The 23,956-nt window shown below is 48.9% G+C and overlaps 1 protein-coding gene across 1 annotated transcript in view; it reads left to right on the top strand.

Moving 5' to 3' along the window:
* The window catches only part of LOC117442744 (titin-like), a gene marked incomplete at its 5' end in the record, with an annotated part of 210,055 nt that overhangs the window by 134,602 nt on the left and 51,497 nt on the right, over positions 1-23,956 (top strand). The window contains 37 exon segments of the mRNA XM_071202478.1: positions 4-20; positions 170-333; positions 420-571; positions 1,445-1,601; positions 1,812-2,093; positions 2,306-2,605; positions 2,765-3,058; positions 3,302-5,306; positions 5,403-6,090; positions 6,284-6,403; positions 6,405-6,549; positions 6,665-6,991; positions 7,894-8,178; positions 8,530-8,829; positions 9,066-9,368; positions 10,891-11,166; positions 11,825-12,124; positions 12,333-12,526; positions 12,528-12,636; positions 12,906-13,205; positions 13,868-14,152; positions 15,140-15,442; positions 16,659-16,961; positions 17,437-17,742; positions 18,204-18,488; positions 19,462-19,752; positions 20,046-20,333; positions 20,999-21,057; positions 21,060-21,161; positions 21,163-21,255; positions 21,257-21,590; positions 21,864-21,968; positions 22,073-22,270; positions 22,482-22,504; positions 22,507-22,780; positions 22,866-23,453; positions 23,563-23,865. Coding sequence (XP_071058579.1) covers positions 4-20; positions 170-333; positions 420-571; positions 1,445-1,601; positions 1,812-2,093; positions 2,306-2,605; positions 2,765-3,058; positions 3,302-5,306; positions 5,403-6,090; positions 6,284-6,403; positions 6,405-6,549; positions 6,665-6,991; positions 7,894-8,178; positions 8,530-8,829; positions 9,066-9,368; positions 10,891-11,166; positions 11,825-12,124; positions 12,333-12,526; positions 12,528-12,636; positions 12,906-13,205; positions 13,868-14,152; positions 15,140-15,442; positions 16,659-16,961; positions 17,437-17,742; positions 18,204-18,488; positions 19,462-19,752; positions 20,046-20,333; positions 20,999-21,057; positions 21,060-21,161; positions 21,163-21,255; positions 21,257-21,590; positions 21,864-21,968; positions 22,073-22,270; positions 22,482-22,504; positions 22,507-22,780; positions 22,866-23,453; positions 23,563-23,865 — 10,858 coding nt within the window.

Below are 23,956 nucleotides of genomic sequence, written 5' to 3'. Positions count from 1 at the left end.
AAGGAGACCAAGGCCACCAGGTACACACACACACACACACACACACACACACACACACACACACACACACACACCCACACACACACATCATATATTCTATTTACATAGACTTCTTGCACCATTTTTGTATTTGTAGTTTTGTATTTTATTATATGCTGTCTGCGTGCAGGTGGGTGCGCTGCAACACGGAGCGCATCTTCCCCAAGGTGGAGTACTGCGTGACGGAGCTGCTGAAGGGCTGCGAGTACGAGTTCAGGGTCAGCGCCGAGAACGTGGTGGGAGCCGGAGACCCGAGCCCCGCCACCAAACCCGTGTTCGCTAAAAACCCCATCGGTAAGCCCCCCCTGCCCGACTGCCTGCTGCAGCATGGTGTTTCATCATGGTTACTCACTAACCCCCCTCCCCCTGCCCCCCTGCAGTGAAGCCCAGCCCCCCGCAGAACCTGCAGGTCATCGACTTCACCAAAGAGTCCGTCACTCTGAGCTGGAAAGCCCCCGCAGACTGCGGCCGCGGGAAGATCCTCGGATACCTGCTGGAGTTCCAGAAGACCACCGACAACGAGTGGAGCAAGGTGAGGCCGCTTTTATTGTGAAAAACTCCAGTATGTATGTATGTATGGCTTTTATTGTGAAAAACTCCTGTGTGTATGTATGTATGGCTTTTATTGTGAAAAACTCCTGTGTGTATGTATGTATGGCTTTTATTGTGAAAAACTCCTGTGTGTATGTATGTATGGCTTTTATTGTGAAAAACTCCTGTGTGTATGTATGTATGGCTTTTATTGTGAAAAACTCCTGTATGTATGTATGGCTTTTATTGTGAAAAACTCCTGTGTGTATGTATGTATGGCTTTTATTGTGAAAAACTCCTGTGTGTATGTATGTATGGCTTTTATTGTGAAAAACTCCTGTGTGTATGTATGTATGGCTTTTATTGTGAAAAACTCCTGTATGTATGTATGGCTTTTATTGTGAAATAAACTCCTGTGTGTATGTATGTATGGCTTTTATTGTGAAAAACTCCTGTGTGTATGTATGTATGGCTTTTATTGTGAAAAACATCTGTGTGTATGTATGGCTTTTATTGTGAAAAACTCCTGTGTGTATGTATGTATGGCTTTTATTGTGAAAAACTCCAGTGTGTAAGTATGTATGGCTTTTATTGTGAAAAACTCCTGTGTGTATGTGTGTATGGCTTTTATTGTGAAAAACTCCTGCGTGTATGTATGTATGTATGTATGGCTTTTATTGTGAAAAACTCCTGTGTGTATGTATGTATGGCTTTTATTGTGAAAAACTCCTGCGTGTATGTATGTATGGCTTTTATTGTGAAAAACTCCTGTGTGTATGTATGTATGGCTTTTATTGTGAAAAACTCCTTAAGAGGGTTAAATGAAAGGTCTCTGTTGAATGAATGAAAGTAAATGCTGTGTTGACTTCCGCAGGTGAACCAGACCCCAGACTCGTGTCAGGAGACGCGCTTCAAGGTGATCGATCTGGAGGACGGCGTTCGGTACTTCTTCAGGGCGATGGCAGTGAACGCCGCCGGAGAGTCAGACCCCGCCAATCTGAGCGAACCGATCCAAGTGCAGGACAGACTGGGTGAGGACTGGTTCCCCGCAACTGAAACACATCATTGAGCGTGGATACAAGTTTAATAGAAAATAACATATTTGAAATGAGATACCGTGGAGTAAAGTACTGCGCCTTCAGGACGTGAAGATGCTTCGTGTGTCCGAGCTGTTAAATAACGGACAGGTCCTTGCTTGAGGTGCATGAACATTAACCCTGCCCCCCACCCCCCCACCACAGAGGCCCCAGAGCTCTTCCTGGACGCCGCGATGACCCGCGAGGTGAAGGCCCTCGCCGGCACCCACATCGTTCTGATGGCGACCATTACGGGCGTCCCCTTCCCCTCCGTCACCTGGCAGAAGAACGAGGGCGAGGTGCCGACCCGCATCGACATCGACACCAACCAGACCGGCACCAAGCTGGAGATGAGGTTCTGTCACCGTGGAGACTGCGGCGACTACACGCTGACCGTGGAGAACACGGCCGGGTCCAAGACCGTCACCTGCACCGTGCTCGTGTTCGGTGAGGAAACGCACTTCAGATTTAACACGAGAGAGCGAGAGAACTTTTACCCTTGAAGCATTTACCTAAACATTAATGAATTATTTACCTCGCATGCTTCCAGCTGTTGAAACTTTGAATGTAAGACCTAAACTCTTGAAGCGTTTCTCTACATCGTAAACATGTCCCTCGAATGAAGCCTAACACGATTCTGCCGCTGCTCGTGTTTCCAGATAAACCCGGTCCCATCCAACACCTCCGCGTGTCGGACGTGCGCAGCGACTCGGCCTACCTGTCCTGGAAAGACCCCGAGGATAACGGCGGCGTCCGCATCACTAACTTCGTGGTGGAGAAGAAGGACGCGGCGGCCACCCAGTGGGTCCCGCTGTGCTCCACCTCCAAGAAGCGCAGCATGATGCTGAAGCACCTGATGGAGGGGACCTCCTACAGCTTCCGCGTGGCAGCCGAGAACCAGTACGGCCGAAGCGAATACACGGAGACCAGTAAGGCCGTCAAGGCCATGAACCCGCTCTGTGAGTATCTGTATTTATTAAGATATATGTTTTTTACATTTAGATTCATACTCCTAAAATGGAAAATGCTAATTAGATATCCTCACACTGTCTTGAATTAGTAAAAACTAAAATAATTGACATATGTAGTTGTCTAAACCTGAATGTCTTTCCCTCCAGTCCCCCCCGGTCCTCCCAAAGACCTGCACCACGACGACGTGGACAAGACAGAGGTGTGGTTGGTCTGGAACTGGCCTGACCGCAACGGAGGAAGTGACATCACCGGCTTCCTGGTGGAGTACCAGGAGGAGGGAGAGAGGGAGTGGGACGAGTGGAAGACGGTGAGCATCCCAGAGAGCCACGTGACCGGCCTGGAGGAGGGCAAGACCTACCGCTTCAGAGTCCGGGCCGAGAACGCCATCGGACTCAGCAGACCGGACACCACCCTGCCCATCCTGTGCCAGGAGAAACTGGGTGAGTCCAGCACTCTGTCTAAACGAGCATGCTTTAACGAAAACCTCAGTTTACTTGAGCAACAGTTAGTTTGTCCCGGTTTAAGTTACCTAAACGCAATTGGTCATTTTAGGGGTGAAGTATTCCTTTAGTAATGGGGCTCGAAGACATGTCCTTGTTTCACATCTATTTGTTAAACCGTAGGCCCGTCACCAGGGATACGCAGCGTTAATATGTTGGGTAACCTCCTCTGTCTGCCCCCAGTTGCTCCCATCCTGGAGGTTGACGTTAAGCTCACTGAAGGCATCATCGTGAAGGCCGGCACCACCATCAGGCTGCCCGCCATCATGAGAGGAATCCCTGTCCCCGTGGCCAAGTGGATGGTGGAGGGAGAGGAGATCACCAGCGAGGGCAACGTCAAGATCGATACCGACAACTTCTCCACCGTGCTCAGCATCAACGACTGCACCAGGGCCCACACCGGCTCCTACCTGCTCTCCGTGAGCAACCCGGCCGGAACCAAGTCCGCCGCCCTGAGCGTCACGGTGCTGGATGTTCCCGCCGCTCCCATCGGACCCGTCAACATCCTGGAGGTCACTCCAGAGTCTATGATGATTGAATGGCGTCCTCCCAAGGATGACGGCGGCAGTCCTGTCACCAACTACATCGTGGAGAAGAGGGAGTCCAACAAGGAGACCTGGGGAGGGGTGAGCTCCGGCAGCCTCTCTACCAAAGTCAACATCATCCGCCTCCAGAAGGGAGTGGAGTACGTGGTGCGCATCTGTGCCCAGAACAAGATGGGCGTCGGTGCTGCTCTGGAGAGCAAGCCCACGGTGGCCGAGCACACCTTCCTTCCTCCCAGCCCGCCAGGTACTCCACATGCCACTGATGTCGCAGAGGACTCTGTCACGGTGGGCTGGACCATGCCCCTGTCCGACGGAGGCAGCCAGATATCCGGATACCTGATCGAGCGCAGACACAAGGGAGGGAAGTGGATCCGTGTGAACAGGACTCCCTGCAAAGAAATGAAGTACACAGTCCTTGGTCTGTTTGAAGGCAACGAGTATGAGTTCAGAGTGTTTGCTGAGAATATCGCCGGCTACAGCAGCCCCTCTCCCACCTCTGAACTCTGCAAGCCCTGCAGACCCATCACGGCCCCCGGCCCCCCTGTCAACCCCAAAGTGAAAGACTACAGCAAGGACACTGCCTACCTGGTGTGGACCAAACCCAACAAGGACGGAGGCAGCCCCATCATGGGCTACACCGTGGAGATGAAGAAGGCTGAAACTGAGGATTGGCAAAAGGTGAACCTGGACGACTTCATCAAGCATTCCGCTTACACCGTGAAGGGTCTGGAGGAGGGCGCGACGTACAACTTCAGGATCTTCGCCTCCAACATGATCGGAGATGGCGAGCCCAAAGAGATCCCGAAGTCCGTCACCGCTCAGGACATCCTGATCCCTCCAGAGATCGAGATGGACCTCTCCTGCCGCGAGCGCCTCACTGTGCGCGTCGGACACAACATCAACATGATGGGCTACATCAAGGCCCGCCCCGAGGCCGAGGTGCTGTGGTCGAAGGAGGAGGCGGTTCTGGAGAACGGCAAACGGGTCAGCATCACTCAGAACTTCCCTCTGGTCCACCTGAAGATCAAGGAGGCCTCGAGAGCAGACCATGGCAAATACGTCCTAAAGGCTTCCAATGAAGGAGGCGAGGCTTCCTGCACCATCACAGTCAACGTGCTGGACAGACCCAGCCACTGCCAGAACCTGCACGTGACCTACGCCACCAAGGACTCCTGCATGCTGAACTGGGAGACGCCCGCAGACAACGGTGGATCTGAAATCACCAACTACGTGGTGGAGTGCCGGGAGCCCAGCACCAGCACGTGGTCCATGATCACATCCCTCTGCACCAACCGCAAGATCAAGGTCAAGCTGATGGACGGCAAAGAGTACCTGTTCCGCGTCAGCGCCGTGAACAAGATGGGCGCCGGTCCCACCACGGAGACCAAGACCCCTCTGCTGGCCATCGACCCTATCGAGAATCCCGGAGAGCCTGAGAACTTCAGAGCCACGGACATCGGTAAGAACTACGTCTATCTGAGATGGAGGAAGCCCGACTTTGATGGCGGAAGCCCCAACATTTCCTACAACCTGGAGTGCAAATCCAAGGATGCTGAGACCTGGGAGAAGCTCAACACCACCACCATCACTGACACCTTCTTCCTGGCTGACACGTGCAAGGAGAACCAGACCTACACCTTCAGGTAGGTCACTTACTGTGGATTGCAGGATGGCTGTGAAAAGTCTGTTACCTACCTAGTGAACATACTTACTAATCATTCTTATCATCTGTCTCTCAGGGTGCAGACCATCAACGAAGGAGGTGAAAGTGCTTGGGTGAAACTCGCTGATATTCTGGTAAAGGAGGAGATCCTGAAGCCCGTCATCGACCTGAAGTTGACCGGAGTTCTGACGGTGAAGGTCGGAGATTCTGTGAGGATAGAGGCCGGCCTGAGAGGAAAACCTGCGCCGGAGGTCCAATGGATCAAAGAAAAGGCCGTCGGGGACAACCCCAGAATCAGCTACGAGACCGGACCTGACTACTCCAAGTTCCTTCTCATCAAGTCCAGACGCACGGACACCGGAAAGTTCATCGTCACCGCCACCAACGTGGCCGGCACCTTCACGGCGTACGCTAACATCAACGTCCTGGACGTCCCGGGCCCAGTGAGGAACCTCAGGGTCACCGGCATCGGGGCCGACAAGTGCAGAGTGGTGTGGGACCCTCCGGAGGACGAGGGAGGCTGCGAGGTGGACAGCTATATCCTGGAGAAATGCGAGACCAGGAGGATGGTTTGGTCCACGTACTCCGGCTCGGTGGTCACCCCATACTGCAACGTGATCCGTCTGGTGGAGGGCAACGAGTACATCTTCAGAGTGAAGGCAGAGAACAAGATGGGCACTGGCCCCGCCATGGAGAGCAAGCCTGTCACCGTCAAGACTCAGTTCAACAAACCTGGGCCCCCAGAAGCCCCCGACGTCACCAAGGTACGCAAACACCTCCTGTGCTGTACCGTGTTCTATAACTAGCTACATGTTATCCTGGTTCCTGCTTCCACGGTATTCGGTGGACGCCAGTTAGTATTATTCTATAACTTTAACTATTCGGACAGCGTTTTCATTACTCTAGCTAACTATGTGTACTGCTGTCACTCACACTCTCCACACCTCCGTGATCCAGGTCAGTAAAGAAGAGATGACCGTTGTCTGGGCTCCCCCCGAGAACGACGGAGGAAAGTCCATCACCGGCTACATCCTGGAGAGGAAGGAGAAGAGAGCCGTCCGCTGGGTGCCGTGCACCAAAGAGCCCCATCTCTGAGAGACGCATGAAGGTCACCAACCTGATCCCCAACCACGAGTACCAGTTCAGGGTGAAGGCGGAGAACGAGGTGGGCCTGGGAGAACCCAGCAAGGCCTGCAGACCCGTCGGAGCCAAAGATCCCATGGGTACGTCTGTGGTTTGTTTAGATGAATCAAAGACTCAAAGGCATTATCGTCACATGCATCGTAGCTACAGTGTAGATACAGCTATGCAAATCTGTGTGTCTGTGTGTTCCCGCAGAGCCCCCTGGTCCCCCTGCTTTCCTGAAGGTGGGCGACAGCACAAAGAACTCCATCACCCTCACCTGGTCCAAACCAGTGTACGACGGCGGTGCTCCCATCATCAACTACAGCCTGGACCTCAGGCTGAAGACCGACGTGGACCCCGAGAACCCCTCGGTGGGCTGGAAGAGGATCGACACCAACGGCCCGCTGGTGCTCACAGAGTTCACCATCGGACAGCTGGACGAGAAGCTCGAGTACGACTTCAAGGTGTCCGCCCAGAACCAGATGGGCTGGGGACGCCACGCCTACCTTAAGGAGTCCGTGTCCCCCAAGGAGATCATTGGTAAGAACTGGCATTCAATACGATAAGTCTGTTCCCTGCTCATAGAGTCCTGTCGTGAACCGGGAAATGTTGAGGACCCCAAACTGTCTAAATGAATAGTAGGGTCCCCAGCACATAGAAACTGCCGGATGCTAACCTGCATGTTGGGTAATTTGCACAATTAGCACTCATTAGCATATGCAGACAATAGTTAACCGTTAACTCCGGTTTGGACAGTTTTTGAGTTGCTTCTGGGGTCATTGAGGACGCTGAATCCATTTCTGAAATGTTCAGCATCAGAAACTGCAGTTTTAACCAGAAAGTGGCCATAGTTGTCCTCTCTGTGTGCTGATCTCTGCAGATAGCCTTATTTGGGCATTCTCAGTGAAAATTCCAAAAATTGAAATTTTGGAAGAAAAAATACAGAATTTCAAGAAAAATCTAAATGTTGAGAAAAAGTTAAAAAAAATAAGTCAATTTCTTTTTATAAAAAGTCAAAAGAAATTGTTGAAAAAGTCAGACATTTTGAAAAAAAAATCTGAATTTGGAGAAAAAGTTAAAACTCAACATTTTGAGAATATTGAGAAAAAAGTCAATATTTTTGAAAAAGTCTAAATGTTTATAAAAAGTCAGATTCATGCAAAAAAGTAATTTGGGAAAAGTCAGAACGTTTCGAAAAAATACATAATTTCGAGAAAAATCTAAATATTGAGAAAAAAGTAACATTTATGAGAAAAAGTCTTTTTTTAATAAAAAGTCAGTTTTAAGAAATTCAACAAATCAAAATTCTTAGAAAAAACGTAAACATTTTGAGAAACTGGGAAACAAAGGGAGAGCGCTTTGATGTTTCAGGGTAGACATTAAGGGAAACCCTGGCTGTTTATGACATCCTGGTAACCTCTCTCCTGTGTGTCCTGCTGCAGAGGCTCCAGAGATCGACCTGGATGCCAGTCTGAGGAAGGGTCTGTCTGTGAGGGCCGGCTGCCCCATCAGGCTCTTCGCCGTCGTCAGAGGACGACCTTCGCCTAAGGTCACGTGGAAACGCCTCGGCGTGGACAACGTGATCCGCCGTGGACACGTGGACCAGGTGGACAGCATGTCCTTCCTCGTCATCCCCGAAAGCACCAGAGAGGATTCTGGGAGATACTCGCTGACTCTGTCCAACTCGGCCGGAGAGAAGGCCGTGTACGTCCGCGTCAAAGTCCTCGGTGAGAAACATGACAACACATTTATCCACAACCACATGTTACTTTATCTATAGCACCCATATGTAGTTTGATTGCTGTATTTAGGAAACTGTCCCACAATGTTCTATGTATATTAATATTTTATAGTATATGCATTTAGTAAACACCAAGGAAAATGGACGTCTTCATCTGAACTTATTTTTAGGAATATACAAATGTAATAATAACGTCCAAAACATGCGGGAACTTTTAAAGGCTGTTAGGTACAACATGTTTAACATATTACAAAAAGAGGTGTTATTACATAATGAGATTTTTTTACTTCCCTTTAAAAGAAAATGTGTCTGATCATATCTCAATCCCCCCTCGCAGACACCCCCGGCCCTGTTGGCGGCCTGGATGCAACGAACATCACGAAGACAAGCGCGCAGCTGTCATGGCTGCCGCCCGATAACGACGGCGGAAGCCCGATCCTGAACTACATCGTGGAGAAGCGCGAGGTGGACCGGAAGACGTGGAACAAGTGCATCGAGGACCTGAGGAAGACCAGCTTCAAGGTGTCCAACATGACGCCCGGCATCGAGTACTACTTCAGAGTCACCGCCTGCAACCAGTACGGCATCGGAGTCCCGCAGGACTCGCCCAAATCCTACCTGGCCGTCGACCCCATCAGTGAGTAGAAAGCCTTCTGAGACATGTACAGGAAAATAAGACTTGATTATCATAATTGTTTCTGTGAAAGATAAGACTTTAAACTAATGTGTAGATATGTATATCTATACGTCGTACATATAGTGAACGTTTTCTAGTTTATTTAAATGTTTGCCCCCAGGTAAAAGCTGCTGTGTTCCTCTCCCTTGGTGTTCTTTCCTTTATCTTACCTAACCTCCGCACTGCCCTCCCCCCAGGTGAGCCAGACCCCCCGAAGAAGATGGACGTGTTGGACATCACGAAGAACAGCGCCACGCTGGGCTGGCTGAAGCCGCTCAGAGACGGCGGGGCCAAGATCAACGGCTACGTGGTGGACTACCAGGCGGAGGGCGCCGCAGAGGACAAGTGGACGCCGTACTCCGTGGTGAAAGACATGAGCATCGTGGTGGTGGGCCTGAAGGAGAACACCAAGTACAAGTTCAGGGTCGCTGCCAGGAACTCAGTGGGGGTCAGTCTGGCCCGCGAGGCCGAAGGGATCTTCGAGGTCAAAGAGCAGCTCAGTGAGTACAGCACACACCTCAGACTGAAGAGAAACCTGGGTATGAGACAGCATAAGTCCAGAAGCCTGAAATACGTCTTAAAGACCCCGAGATGAGTCAGCAATATGAGTCTGAAAGACCCCGAGATGAGTCAGCAATATGAGTCTGAAAGACCCCGAGATGAGTCAGCAATATGAGTCTTAAAGACCCCGAGATGAGTCAGCAATATGAGTCTTAAAGACCCCGAGATGAGTCAGCAATATGAGTCTTAAAGACCCCGAGATGAGTCAGCAATATGAGTCTTAAAGACCCCGAGATGAGTCAGCAATATGAGTCTTAAAGACCCCGAGATGAGTCAGCAATATGAGTCTTAAAGACCCCGAGATGAGTCAGCAATATGAGTCTGAAAGACCCCGAGATGAGTCAGCAATATGAGTCTTAAAGACCCCGAGATGAGTCAGCAATATGAGTCTTAAAGACCCCGAGATGAGTCAGCAATATGAGTCTTAAAGACCCCGAGATGAGTCAGCAATATGAGTCTTAAAGACCCCGAGATGAGTCAGCAATATGAGTCTTAAAGACCCCGAGATGAGTCAGCAATATGAGTCTTAAAGACCCCGAGATGAGTCAGCAATATGAGTCTTAAAGACCCCGAGATGAGTCAGCAATATGAGTCTTAAAGACCCCGAGATGAGTCAGCAATATGAGTCTTAAAGACCCCGAGATGAGTCAGCAATATGAGTCTGAAAGACCCCGAGATGAGTCAGCAATATGAATCTTAAAGACCCCGAGATGAGTCAGCAATATGAGTCTTAAAGACCCCGAGATGAGTCAGCAATATGAGTCTTAAAGACCCCGAGATGAGTCAGCAATATGAGTCTTAAAGACCCCGAGATGAGTCAGCAATATGAGTCTGAAAGACCCCGAGATGAGTCAGCAATATGAGTCTTAAAGACCCCGAGATGAGTCAGCAATATGAGTCTTAAAGACCCCGAGATGAGTCAGCAATATGAGTCTTAAAGACCCCGAGATGAGTCAGCAATATGAGTCTTAAAGACCCCGAGATGAGTCAGCAATATGAGTCTTAAAGACCCCGAGATGAGTCAGCAATATGAGTATTAAAGACCCCGAGATAAGTCAGCAATATGAGTCTTAAAGACCCCGAGATGAGTCAGCAATATGAGTCTTAAAGACCCCGAGATAAGTCAGCAATATGAGTCTTAAAGACCCCGAGATGAGTCAGCAATATGAGTCTTAAAGACCCCGAGATGAGTCAGCAATATGAGTCTTAAAGACCCCGAGATGAGTCAGCAATATGAGTCTTAAAGACCCCGAGATGAGTCAGCAATATGAGTCCTCAAACCCTGACGGCAGTGTGAGTCCTAATACTTAATCCAAGTTAGCATGTTAGCACTTCCTGTTCCCTCGTCTCTCATTGTCTCATATGCTGATGAAAATAAAGCTTCTTATTGAACATATTCAGTCATATATTTAGTTTTCTCGAGGGACCTTTGAGTAACCGTTGTCCTTCCTCTCCCTGCAGTGGCTCCGAAGGTGATGACTCCGGACATCGTGTCGGTGCGAGCCGGATCTAAGATGGTTCTGGAGGCCATCGTGGCCGGGAAGCCCCCCCCCTTCTGTAAGTGGAAGCAGGGCAACGAGGACGTGCTGACCTCCGACCGCCTGTCCGTGGTGAAGACGCTCACCAGCTGCACCCTCATCACCAAGAACGTGAAGCGGGAGGACAGCGGCTACTACAGCCTGTCCGCAGAGAACAGCAGCGGAAGGGTCAACCAGATCATCAAGGTCACCGTCATGGGTCAGTAACACCAGTCCTAATATGGGAATATTCAGGAATAACACACTGTTTCAAAGGGAAAGCAGGACTGCTTCAAGAAGGAGGTATATTTGAGAACATCCAGAAAAAAATAATGGGAAAAAAATTGAAATTTTGGAAGAAAAAATTTTGGAAGAAAAAATTGAAATTTTGGAAGAAAAAATACAGAATTTCAAGAAAAATCGAAATGTTGAGAGAAAGTTAAATAAAAAGACAATTTATTTTTATAAAAAGTCAAAAGAAATTGTTGAAAAAGTCAGAAATTTTGGAAAAAAAAATCTGAATTTGGAGAAAAAGTTAAAACTCAACATTTTGAGAATATTGAGAAAAAAAGTCAATATTTTTGAAAAAGTCTAAATGTTCATAAAAAGTCAGATTCATGCAAAAAAGTAATTTGGGAAAAGTCAGAATGTTTTGAAAATCTAAATATTGAGAAAAAAGGAACATTTATGAGAAAAAGTCTTTTCTTTAAGAAACTTCAACATAGAAAAAAATAAAATCAAAATTCTTAAAAAACGTAAACATTTGACTTTTGAGGAAAAGTCGGCGACGATTAAAAAAATCGGCAAAAAAGTCAGAATGTATTTCAGGTTAAAGTAATTCATAACTCGTACATTACCGCTTCTCTCTGTCCCTGCAGATATCCCCGGGCCCCCCGAGGCCCCCCTGGAGGTGACGGAGGTGGATGTGGACGGATGCACCCTGCTTTGGGGGTCGCCCCAGGAGGACGGAGGCAGCAACATCACCAACTACATCGTGGAGAAGTGTGACGTGAGCCAGGGAGACTGGACCATGCTCACCTCCTCCTGCACCAAGACCAGCTTCAAGGTGCCCAAGCTGTGTCTGGGCAAAGAGTACGGCTTCAGGGTCCGCGCAGAGAACAGGTTCGGCGTCTCAGCGCCCATCTACTCCGAGAAGATGATCGCCAAGTGTCCGTTCGGTGAGTCCGGGACAATAAAGCTTTGTAGGGAACTGCAGGAATAACCAGTCAGCATTACAGGTCTTATCAGTCCTAAAACCCAGTCTGCATTATGAACTGTGAAACTGTGACGTCAGCATGTACGTCCTGAAACTCAGAAGTGAGTCCGAATGAATTTAAAATCTGCAGTTTTACAGCTCTAACTGTGAACCCCCCCCCCCCCCTACAGACCCCCCCAGCGAGCCCCTGAATCTGCAGATCAACAGGATCAACAAGGACTACGTCATCCTGTCCTGGGAGCGCCCCAGCAGCGATGGAGGCTCCCCTCTGACAGGGTTCGTCATCGAGAAGAAGGAGCGTAACAGCCTGCTGTGGATGAGGGCCAACGAGTCGTTGGTGAAGGCCACGCAGTACACGTGCACCGGGGCTGATGGAGGGCGTGGAGTACATCTTCAGGGTGGCCGCGCTCAACTTGGCCGGACAGGGGAAACCCTGCAAGCAGACCGACATCATCATCGCCAGGACCGCCATCGGTACGAGACACTCACACGTCATCTTTCTTTCAAGTTAGAGAACCAGAGGAGCATTCACCGGCGTTGTTTCAATGCTGGGGAAAAATACGCTTATTTGAAGAAAGTAAAACAACACGTCATATCTTTGAGACACTACTTGTTTGGTTTAGTTCTCTACCACTTCCTTAAAAGAGTAGTACCAGGAAGGAGTGAGAAAATAAAACACTATTGAAAGGCCAGTTTTTCTTCACTGTTCGGACTAACTAACCGAGTGTCCCCCCCCCACACAGACCCCCCCGGTAAACCTGAGGTGATGGACGTGACGAAGCACTCGGTGTCTCTGGTGTGGAGCCGCCCGACGAACGACGGCGGCAGCAAGCTGATCGGATACTACATGGAGTACATGAAGCTGCCGGAGGAGAAGTGGACGCGCTGCAACGCCAACTGCATGAACATCCAATCAGAGAGCTACACGGTGAGCGGGCTGGAGGAGGGCCAGCAGTACCAGTTCAGGGTCATCGCCAGGACCGCCATCAACACCAGTATGCCCTCCGAGCTGTCGGACAAGATCCCCGTCATCGCAGAGCACGGTACGAACTCTACCAACTATCATTCATCAGCACTTATCCTCAAAGGGAAGACCGGCCCCTTACGGGAACCTGATTGATCAGAGCAGGGTACGAACTCTACCAACTATCATTCATCAGCACTTATCCTCAAAGGGAAGACCGGCCCCTTACGGGAACCTGATTGATCAGAGCTCGGTACGAACTCTGAGCATTCAGTTTTCAATTATATAAATTATTATTATCATATTAACAGTTTTCCTTAATGGAAAGACCGGCCCCTTTCTCGTCATAAGCTTCCTTAAAGCATAAAGTTACTACATGGGGAGTTTTATTTTGAAAAAAAATCTCTTCCTAAGTTTTTAGTAAGTATGCAATTGCTTTTATTTTTGAAAAACAAGCCTGGCCTTCGCTTCCTGTAAGGATAAAGTGATTTTTTTAATGTTTTTTATTTTAATTGAAATGCCTCATGCTTCACATCTTACTTCAGGAAAACACAGACTCTTCCTGTGCTCCCCGTACAGTTACTCTATGGGGCTTTTATTTTGAAAAATGAGACTTCGGAAAGATTTTGATTGCAGGACTTTTACTTGTAACAGAGTATCTTAAATGTATTATTGCTACTTTTGCTTAAGTTAAAAGTCTGAGTACTTAATAAATAACCATTCCCCCTCCTCTCGGTGCAGTCCCCCCCCGCGTGGACCTGGGTCTGGATATGAAGAACCTGATCGTGGTGAAGGCCGGAGAGAACGTGTCCATGGACGCCGAGGTGTTCGGCAAACCAATTCCCAAAGTGACCTGGATGAAGGACAGCGCTGTGGTGCACGTGGAGGGCATGAAGCTGAGCCAGAAGAAGTACCACTACATGCTGGACCTGTTCTGCGTCACCAGGAAAGAGTCCGGTGACTACAGCATCCACGCAGAGAACCCCAGCGGGTCCAAGTACGCCACCATCAAGGTCAAGGTGCTCGGTGAGTCAAGAGGTCTTCAGAGGGGTCTCTTACAGGATGTGGAATAGATCAGATTTGAGCTCCTTGTCATTGCTAGTACTAAAACAACGAAATGCAGTTAGCATCTAACCATTGGAGGCGTGTGGCGCAGTGGGTTAGTGCGTTGGTGTTCGGATCAGGGTTCAAACAGGTTCAAACCCCACTGCAGTCAGCATGTCGTTGTGTCCTTGAGACTCTTCACCCCAAACTGCTCCTGTGGGGATCGCCCACAGGACTGAGTATGTAAGTCGCTTTGGATTAAAGCGTCTAACAAGTAACACGTCATGTAATGTAACCAGGAAATGCAAAACAGTAAGAGAAAAGTCAGCCTCTGGGTATAGGATACGGTAGGATAATACTTTAATGGGCAGATCAAGTCTGAAATGTGTTGTTCAGGGTTCAGACAAGAGATGGCTGAGGGTTGAGAGTTTCCTGTAGCGCCTCCTAGAGGACAGGAGATGTGTGGTAGGGAATATGTGAGAGATGGGGTCTTTGAACAGTATTAGTGTTGACCTGTAGCGCCTCCCAGAGGAGAGCAGAGGGAATAATGTGAGAGATTTAACAGGATTAACGAGGCTCCTCCCCTCCTGCAGATAAACCCAGCCGCCCCGCCAGTTGGACATTTTTGAAAAGTCAAAATGTTTATAGAAGTTAGAATTTAAGAAAAGTCAGCATTTTGAGAAAAATTCAAAAATGTTAAGAAAAAAGTCAGAATTTTGATAAAAGTCAGAATGTATTTCAGGTTAAGGTCATTCATAACTCCCGTCATGGTGAAGGATCCCTACGGTACAGTCAGAGCACCGGGTCTACTTCAGCAACAGAGAAATGTGTGCTTTTTTCAACAACAACAAAAGTCAGATTGTTTGGGAATTTTTTTTTGTTTTTAGGAAAAGTCTGAATATTTGAAATTTTGAAAAAGAAGTCAACATTTTGAGAAAAAGGATTAACAAAGCTCCTCCCCCCCTGCAGATAAACCCGGCCCCCCCGCCTCGGTGAAGATCGCCAAGGTGTTCTGTGACCGTGTGAAGCTGCGCTGGGAACCCCCCATCGCTGACGGAGGATCAGAGATCACAAACTACATCATCGAGAAGAGAGAGACCAGCAGAGCCAACTGGGCTCTGGTGAGCTCCAACATCCACGGACACAACACGGACTCTCTGGTGGAGAAACTCATCGAGGGCCACGAGTACGAGTTCAGGGTCAGCGCGGAGAACCAGTACGGGGTGGGAGACGTCATCATGACCGACCCCGTCATGGTGAAGAACCCCTACGGTAAGGACCGGGTCTACTTCAGGAACAGAGACATGTGTGCTTTTATCAACAAAAACAAAATTGAGAAAAAAGTCAGAATCTGAGAAAAGTCAACATTTTGAGAAAAGTCGGAATGTATTTCAGGTTGAAGTCATTCCCCCCGTCATGGTGAAGATGCTTTTATCAACAAAAAAGACATTTGAGAAAAAAGTCTGAATTTGAGAAAGTAATATTTTTTTTTAAAAAGAAGTCAGAATTTGAGGAAAGTAAAAAAATTGAAAAACGTATTTCTTTTAGAAAAAGTCAGAATTGTTTAAACGGTAGGACAGATCAGTGAGTGCAGTGCGGGTCAAACTGACAGTATTAACCTTATTGAGCATATTTAATCATACATTTGTTGTTTATATAAATATATGAAGTTTATAAGTCCCCGACCAGACCTAGATATGGAGTGTGGACTGCTACTTGGAGAGGTCCCAGTTCACCTCCTGCCCTGCCGTGGTGCCCTTGAGCAAGGTTCTAGATTCCTTGTACTAGACTCATGGTACTAGACTCCTTGTACTAGACTCCTGGTGCCAGACTCCTGGTACTAGACTCCTGGTGCCAGACTCCTGGTACTAGACTCCCGGTACTAGACTCCTGGTGCTAGACTCCTGGTACTAGACTCCTGGTGCTAGACTCCTGGTGCTAGACTCCTGATACTAGACTCCTGGTGCCAGACTCCTGGTGCTAGACCCCTGGTGCCAGACTCCTGGTGCTAGACCCCTGGTGCTAGACTCCTGGTCTAGACTCCTGGTGCTAGACTCCTGATACTAGACTCCTGGTGCTAGACTCCTGGTGCTAGACTCCTGATACTAGACTCCTGGTCTAGACTCCTGGTGCTAGACTCCTGATACTATACTCCTGGTACTAGACTCCCGGTGCTAGACTCCTGGTGCTAGACTCCTGGTGCCAGACTCCTGGTACTAGACTCCTGGTTCTAGACTCCTGGTGCTAGACTCCTGGTGCTAGACTCCTGGTGCCAGACTCCTGGTACTAGACTCCTGGTTCCAGACTCCTGGTGCCAGACTCCTGGTGCTAGAGTCCTGGTGCTAGACTCCTGGTGCTAGGATGGGTTAAATGTAGAGAACACGTGTCACTGTGTGTGCTCTGCATGTGTGACCATTACAGAGGGTTTCATCCCTCCCAATTCTAGGTCAGTATTAACCTCTGTTATTGATCATATCTCCTCCCTCAGATGTCCCTGGGCCCTGCGAGCCGCCCGTCATCACCAACATCACCAAGGACTCCATGACGGTGAGCTGGAAGGCGCCGGCAAACGACGGCCGCGCCTCCATCCTGGGCTACATGGTGGAGAGGCGCGAGGCCACGGAGCTGGCCTGGGCCAAGGTCAACCGACGACCCGTCATCGACCGCTCCATCAAGGCGGTGCAGCTGAGCGAAGGGTCCGAGTACGAGTTCAGGGTCATCGCGCTCAACAAGGCGGGGCCGGGGAAACCCAGCGACGCCTCCAACGCCGCGCTGGCCGTAGACCCCGTCTGTGAGTTACCGCTTTAGAGAGATGGTCTGATGTGCTTGGATTACAATTTACAGGGAGGGACATGTTCATTATAAAGGTCTCCTATCATGCTGAATGCACTTGTTGATGTCTTTTATACATAAACACGTGTCCCCGGTATCAGGGGACTAACACAACCCTCTCTCTTTTCCTCCATACCCACATCTCTAAAAACGAATTTTGAGCAGGCATTAGCTCCCCCTCCTCTTTTTAAAGTACTTTAGTAACAGGCTGAAAGAGAGGGGGATGAGGCTAGAATACATGATCTGTTTGGTATTTTGAGCAAAACCCTTCAGGGACATGTTTTTTATATGTCTGAGACCTATAATATATGCCTAAAAATAGTATAATAGGCGACCTTTAAGCAATTGAAATCCCACTTTGACGTTTAAAAGGTGCAATTTCTTTCCCTATGAACTATGAGGATAATGCCTAATATGACCCTTTATTCCTGCAGACCCCCCTGGTCCTCCTGCCTTCCCGAAGGTGGTGGACTCGACCCGCTCCTCCGTCAGCCTCAGCTGGTCCAAGCCGGCGTACGATGGCGGCTGCGAGATCATCGGCTACCTGGTGGAGTGTAAGCGTGTGGACGGAGAACACTGGAACAAGTGCAACATCCCCAAGAAGCTGCAGGAGACGCGCTTCCTGGTGACCGGACTGATGGACGACGCGGAGTACCAGTTCAGGGTCATCGCCGTCAACAAGATCGGCTTCAGCGAGCCCAGCGAGGTCCCCGGGAACCACACGCCCAAAGACATCCTGAGTAATTACACATCATTACTGTTTTCACACCATTGTTAGTTTTAGATATTCAGATACGTGTTCTGTCTCCACTGGAAGCTATACAGAGGTGGGAAGTAACTAAGTACGGTTACTCAACTACTGTACTTAAGTACAATTTTGAGGCACTTTACTTGAGTATGTCAATGTTATGTTACTGTGTAGTTCTACTCCACTACAGTTCAGAGGTAAATGGTACCAGATCTGAGTACTTGTCCCACCTCTGAAACTGTAGCTGTCTCTTTAATAATAATAATAATATTAATAATGCATTCGATTTTGATAGCGCTTCAAACAGTACAAAGAAACCAAAAAACATAAACAGTATTCATGTACAGTGCAGTGTGTGTGTGGGGGGGGTGCTGATCAGAGTTTGAAAGCTACAGTGAATAAGTGAGTTTTGAGAGATGTTTGACCCTTGCATTAACCCCTCCCCCCCTGCAGTCGCCCCTGAGGCGGAGCTGGATGCTGACCTGAGGAAGGCTCTGGTCCTGAGGGCGGGGGTCACCATGAGGGTCTACGTCCCTCTGAGGGGCCGCCCGGCGCCCAAAGTGACGTGGTCCAAGGCGGACGCCAACCTGAAGGACCGGCAGGTTCTGATCAAGACGTCGGAGTGGGACACATGGCTGATGATCGAGGAGGTGAACAGATACGACGCCGGGAAGTACATCCTGACTCTGGAGAACAGCAGCGGCTCCAAGAGCTACACCATCGTGGTCAAAGTGCTCGGTGAGGAGATGCACATTGTTATGGTGTTAGAGGGGAGGGGGAACTGGGTTCAAATGGAGGTCAATAGAAAGGGTTAAAGTTAGCTTCCTGACGCTCATCTCTCTAATGAGTTAAAAACACCAGTCACTCAAAACATAACACATGGGTTGTAATCGCGCTTAGAGATGCATTATGAACATACTTACAATGCATCATGAACTCACTCGAAATACATAAACATACTTACATGGGTCATAAAGATACTCACATGGGCCATAAACATACTCACATGGGTCATACACATACTTACATGGGTCATAAAGATACTCACATGGGCCATAAACATACTCACATGGGTCATAAACATACTCACATGGGTCATAAAGATACTCACATGGGCCATACACATACTCACATGGGTCATAAACATACTTACATGGGTCATAAAGATACTCACATGGGCCATAAACATACTCACATGGGTCATAAACATACTCACATGGGTCATAAACATACTTACATGGGTCATACACATACTCACATGGGCCATAAACATACTCACATGGGTCATACACATACTCACATGGGTCATAAAGATACTCACATGGGCCATACACATACTCACATGGGTCATAAACATACTTACATGGGTCATAAAGATACTCACATGGGCCATAAACATACTCACATGGGTCATAAACATACTCACATGGGTCATAAACATACTTACATGGGTCATACACATACTCACATGGGTCATACAGATACTCACATGGGCCATAAACATACTCACATGGGTCATACACATACTCACATGGGTCATAAAGATACTCACATGGGTCATACAGATACTCACATGGGCCATACACATACTCACATGGGACATACACATACTCACATGGGTCATTCACAGAGATATAAATCAGGATGTTTCCCCCTCTGTTATGGGCATCTCCAACCTGATTCTTTATACCCCCCCCCCCCCCCCTCTCAGATTCCCCCAGCCCCCCCCTGAACCTGACAGTGAAGGAGACTTCAAAGACCCACGTCTCCATCACCTGGGACGCCCCCCTGCTGGACGGTGGCTCCCCGGTGACGAGCTACGTAGTGGAGAAGCGTCTGGCGGACAGGAAGGCCTGGACCTGCGTGGCCCCCACCTGCCAGAAGATCTCCTACAGGGTGACGGGCCTGGAGGAGGGGCTGGCGTACTGCTTCAGGGTGCTGGCCGAGAACGCGTACGGCATCGGGGATGGCTGCGAGACCGCCGGCAGCGTGCGGGCCTCAGGTAACACACCAGGGTTCACAGTGGAGACATATATATGCTTATTTTCATTTGTTTTATTATCAGCCTTAATATTATTATTATTTAAATTATTCTATTTGTATTTTCAATCATTTCCTTTTTTTTGTTTAATAAGTATCTGGACTATTTTTTAGTACTTATTTTTAATATATATAAATATGTATAAGTCAAAATGTGCGATAAAAGTAAAGAGATAGTGTTTAATCTTCATTAACTCCTCTTGTTTACCACAAACGTCATGTTGAGTCTGAACCCCTCTGCCCCCCCCCCTGCAGAGCAACCGGGCCCCGTGGCGGAGTTCAAGGCCACGAAGACCACGAAGGACTGCATCGTGTTGGCCTGGAAGAAACCGCTGGTCGACGGCGGCAGCTTCGTCACGTCTTACATCCTGGAGCAGAGCGAGGGCGAGGACAAGTGGACGGAGATCCTGAAGGGCAAGACCACCTCCCACACCATGGGGGAGCTCACCGAGGGCACCGAGTACCTGTTCAGGGTCAAGGCCCTCAACCAGTCTGGGGAGGGACCGCCATGCGAGCTCACCGTTATCGCCAAGGACCAGTTCGGTAAGAAACAACGATTTCATTGAATGTATTATAGGACGGAGAAAAGCAGTCTCGAATGAACACGTTCTTATGAAGCTCACACGTTTAGGAATATGGATAATGACTGATGTTCTTTTCATTATTTATTATTATTTTGATTTGATTTAATTTAAATATGGATATTTGCAGCTTATAATAATAATACATTTGATTTATATAGCACACTTTAAAGACAAAGGTCTAGGCTATAAGGAAAAATAAGTAAAAAGATATCTAAAGGAGCACATTGGATAAAATATGGCAATATAACAAATAAAAGGTTAAGAGCATAAAAGGTTTAAAAATAGATAAACAGCTTATCTTTGTTTTATGTCAAATTAAATTATCCAGAATTTTGAAACTGGGAATACTGGAAATGTATGTGAATGAGCAAAGATATACATATTCAAACGGACAAAATTGGAAAACCTGGCTTTACCCACATTTCAGATTTCTTTTTCTGAAAATACATTATTAAAATTACAAATAAAGCATTCTTGATTGACAGTAAAATAGTCTACGTACAACTCTTTTCAAAATGGCTGATTATCCAATTGTACTTTTAGACTGCTGCAATATTGAAATGTCACGCAGACAGTGTGGTGCAGATGTTTCCTGTTAATGTAACGTTGACTCTTGTACCGCAGTGCTGCCTGACTGCAACCTGAGTGCCCTGCATGACGGCTGCTTTCGTGGTGAAGGAGGGCAGCACCAACCCGCATCAACATCCCGCTCATCGGCACCCCCATCCCCACCGTCACCTGGAAGAAGGGCGACACAGGGATCGGCGACACCGGCAGGATGTGTGTTGGAGTCGTCTACGGGCGTCACCACGCTGCTGATCAGAGACTGCCAGAGAGGAGACGCCGAGACCTACAAAATCCACGCCCGCAACAACGCCGGCCTCCAAGGAGTGCATGTTCACCGTGAAGGTGGTGGGCAAACCCGGCATCTGCACCGGACCCATCAAGTTCGACGAGATCACGGCCGACGGCATCACGCTGGAGTGGGGCCCGCCCACAGACGATGGTGGCGCGGAGGTGTCCAACTACATCGTGGAGAAGAGAAGGACCACGGACAGCAAGTGGGCTACGGTTGCATCCGCTATTCAGAAGACCAGCATGAGGGTGATCCGGCTGCAAGACGGCGCGGAGTACATCTTCAGAGTGTTCGCAGAGAACAAGTACGGGGTGGGCGAGTGCCTGCGGTCCGAGCCCGTCATCGCACAGCATCCCTTCAGTGAGTATCACGTCCTTTGGGTTATTGTGCCTCCATAACACGACTTCTTTTGAGATGTGTGGAAAGGAAACATCCATCATCCACCAGCAGGAGTTCCTTCTACTACTGTGTCTATTTGTGTGTGTAGTGTCTTCCCTTAAGGACAACGTGTTGAGGCGGCGTTCTACCATTACATCTGAAGAATAGAACCTGGCACTTTAACGAGTCTCTGTGGTGTATTCCTTATTCCTTTCCTAATCCATCCTCCTCCCTTTCTGTTTCCGCTCCCTCCAGATGTGCCCGAGGCTCCTGCTCCTCCAATAATAGCAGAGATTCGCCATGAGATGGCCATGTTGACCTGGATGGATCCAAAGGAAACCGGTGGATCCCCAATTACTGGTAAAACTCTCTCCCTTTCCAGCCTGAACATGAAACACAACAGGTGTATGTGGTATATCAGTGTAATAGCATTGTCCTGATCAGAGCGTGTGGGTTCCCTGCAGGGTTCCACGTGGAGTTCAAGGAGAGGAACAGCCTGATGTGGAAGCGAGCGACGAAGACTCCTCTGAGACTGAGGGACTGCAGAGTCACCGGCCTGATCGAAGGACTGGAGTACGAGTTCAGAGTGATGGCCATGAACATGGCCGGCCTCGGCAGACCAAGCAGGGTCACGGAGGCTGTGGTTGCCCTTGATCCTATTGGTGAGTTTAGCAGCTTGTATTTGATCCTCTCTTCGAGTGACAGCAACATTCTTCTTGTTATCAGAACACTGAATATTGAGTGGGAAAACTAAAAATGCTGTTTTTTACCCTTTGTCTGGAGTTCTGGGGTCTTCCCAGGGGGCTCCAGACTGTTCCAGGGAAACCCACAGTCTTTGAAGCACTTTTAACACCTTTACCTTTGTCCCGTCAGATCCTCCTGGTAAGCCTGAAAGTGGATCAGCATCACCAGGAACACGGTCACCCTCATGTGGACCGCTCCCAAATATGACGGCGGCCACAAGTTGACCGGCTACATGGTGGAGAAGTTAGAGGCTGGCGGCAAGGCCTGGCTGAAGGCCAACCACGTCAACATCCAGGGCTGTGCCTTCACCGTCACCGACCTGACGGAGGGAGCTCAGTACCAGTTCTTGGTCAAGGCCAAGAACTCTGCTGGAGCTATCAGTGTTCCTTCAGAGGCCACTGAGCTCGTGGCTTGCAGGGATGAATACGGTAAGCTTAGCAGTACACTTAGTAAGGTAGTTCAAAACATGTGCAATCTTTTTTACTTAAATTCAACTCAACCCTCCCTCCGCAGAGCCCCCGACCATCACTATCGACCCGGACATGAAGGACGGCGTTTCGGTGAAGGCAGGGGACACCATCGTGATCAGAGCCTCCAAGATTTTGGGCAAACCTCTCCCCACTTCTGCGTGGTCCAAGGGAGGCCGTGAGTTCAAGAGCTCTGAGATCGTCTCCATCACCACAACCCCCACCTCCTCCACTCTGTCGATCAAGTACGCCAGCCGGAAGAACACCGGAGAGTACACCATCACCGCCAGCAACCCCTTCGGCATTAAGGAAGAACGCGTGAAGGTGAAGGTCCTCGACGTGCCCGGACCCCCAGGCCCCATCGAAGCCAGTAACATTTCGGCTGAGAAGTGCACTCTGACCTGGCTGCCACCAGACGAGGACGGAGGCTTCTCCATCAAGTCCTACACCCTGGAGAAGAGAGAGACCAGCCGCCTGCAGTGGACCAAGCTCGCAGAAAACCTCATGGACTGCAGACATATAGCTGCCAAACTGATCAAAGGCAACGAGTACATCTTTAGGGTGTGTGCCGTGAACCAGCTTGGCACTGGGGACGCCAACCAATCTGGTCCAGTCAAAATGATTGACAGCTTCCGTAAGTTTACATGTTTTTTGTGTTTATATCTCTGATGTTTTATTAATGGAACTAAAGGATTGAGTACTTCAAGGCATACCTGACGCATGCTCTTTGCTTGTGTCCCCAGGTGCGCCAGGACCACCCTCGATCCCAGAGGTTGATAACATCAGCAGGAATGCTGTCACCATCTCATGGAGGAGACCAGTACAAGACGGAGGAAGTGACATTAGAGGATATAGTGTAGAGAGGAAAGAGAGGAAAGGAATGAGATGGGTGAGGGCCTCCAAGAGGACAGTCCCTGACCTGCGTTTTAAGGTGCAAGGCCTGACCGAAGGAGTAGAGTATGAGTTTAGAGTGACCGCAGAGAACAAGGCTGGCTTTGGGGAGCCAAGCGAGCCATCGGCATCGGTGATGACCAAAGACATCGTCTGTAAGTACAACTGGACTCAAATCATTCAATTTAAAGTTGCAGACGCCGAAAAGTCCCATCATTGAGCACTTACTTTCCGTTTTTCTAACTC

The sequence above is a fragment of the Pseudochaenichthys georgianus genome, unplaced genomic scaffold (genome assembly GCF_902827115.2).
Source record: "Pseudochaenichthys georgianus unplaced genomic scaffold, fPseGeo1.2 scaffold_465_arrow_ctg1, whole genome shotgun sequence".
NCBI classification, from domain to species: Eukaryota; Metazoa; Chordata; class Actinopteri; order Perciformes; family Channichthyidae; genus Pseudochaenichthys; species Pseudochaenichthys georgianus.
The sequence above is the reverse complement of the archived record's forward strand: the minus strand, read 5'-3'. Positions and strand labels throughout refer to the sequence as shown.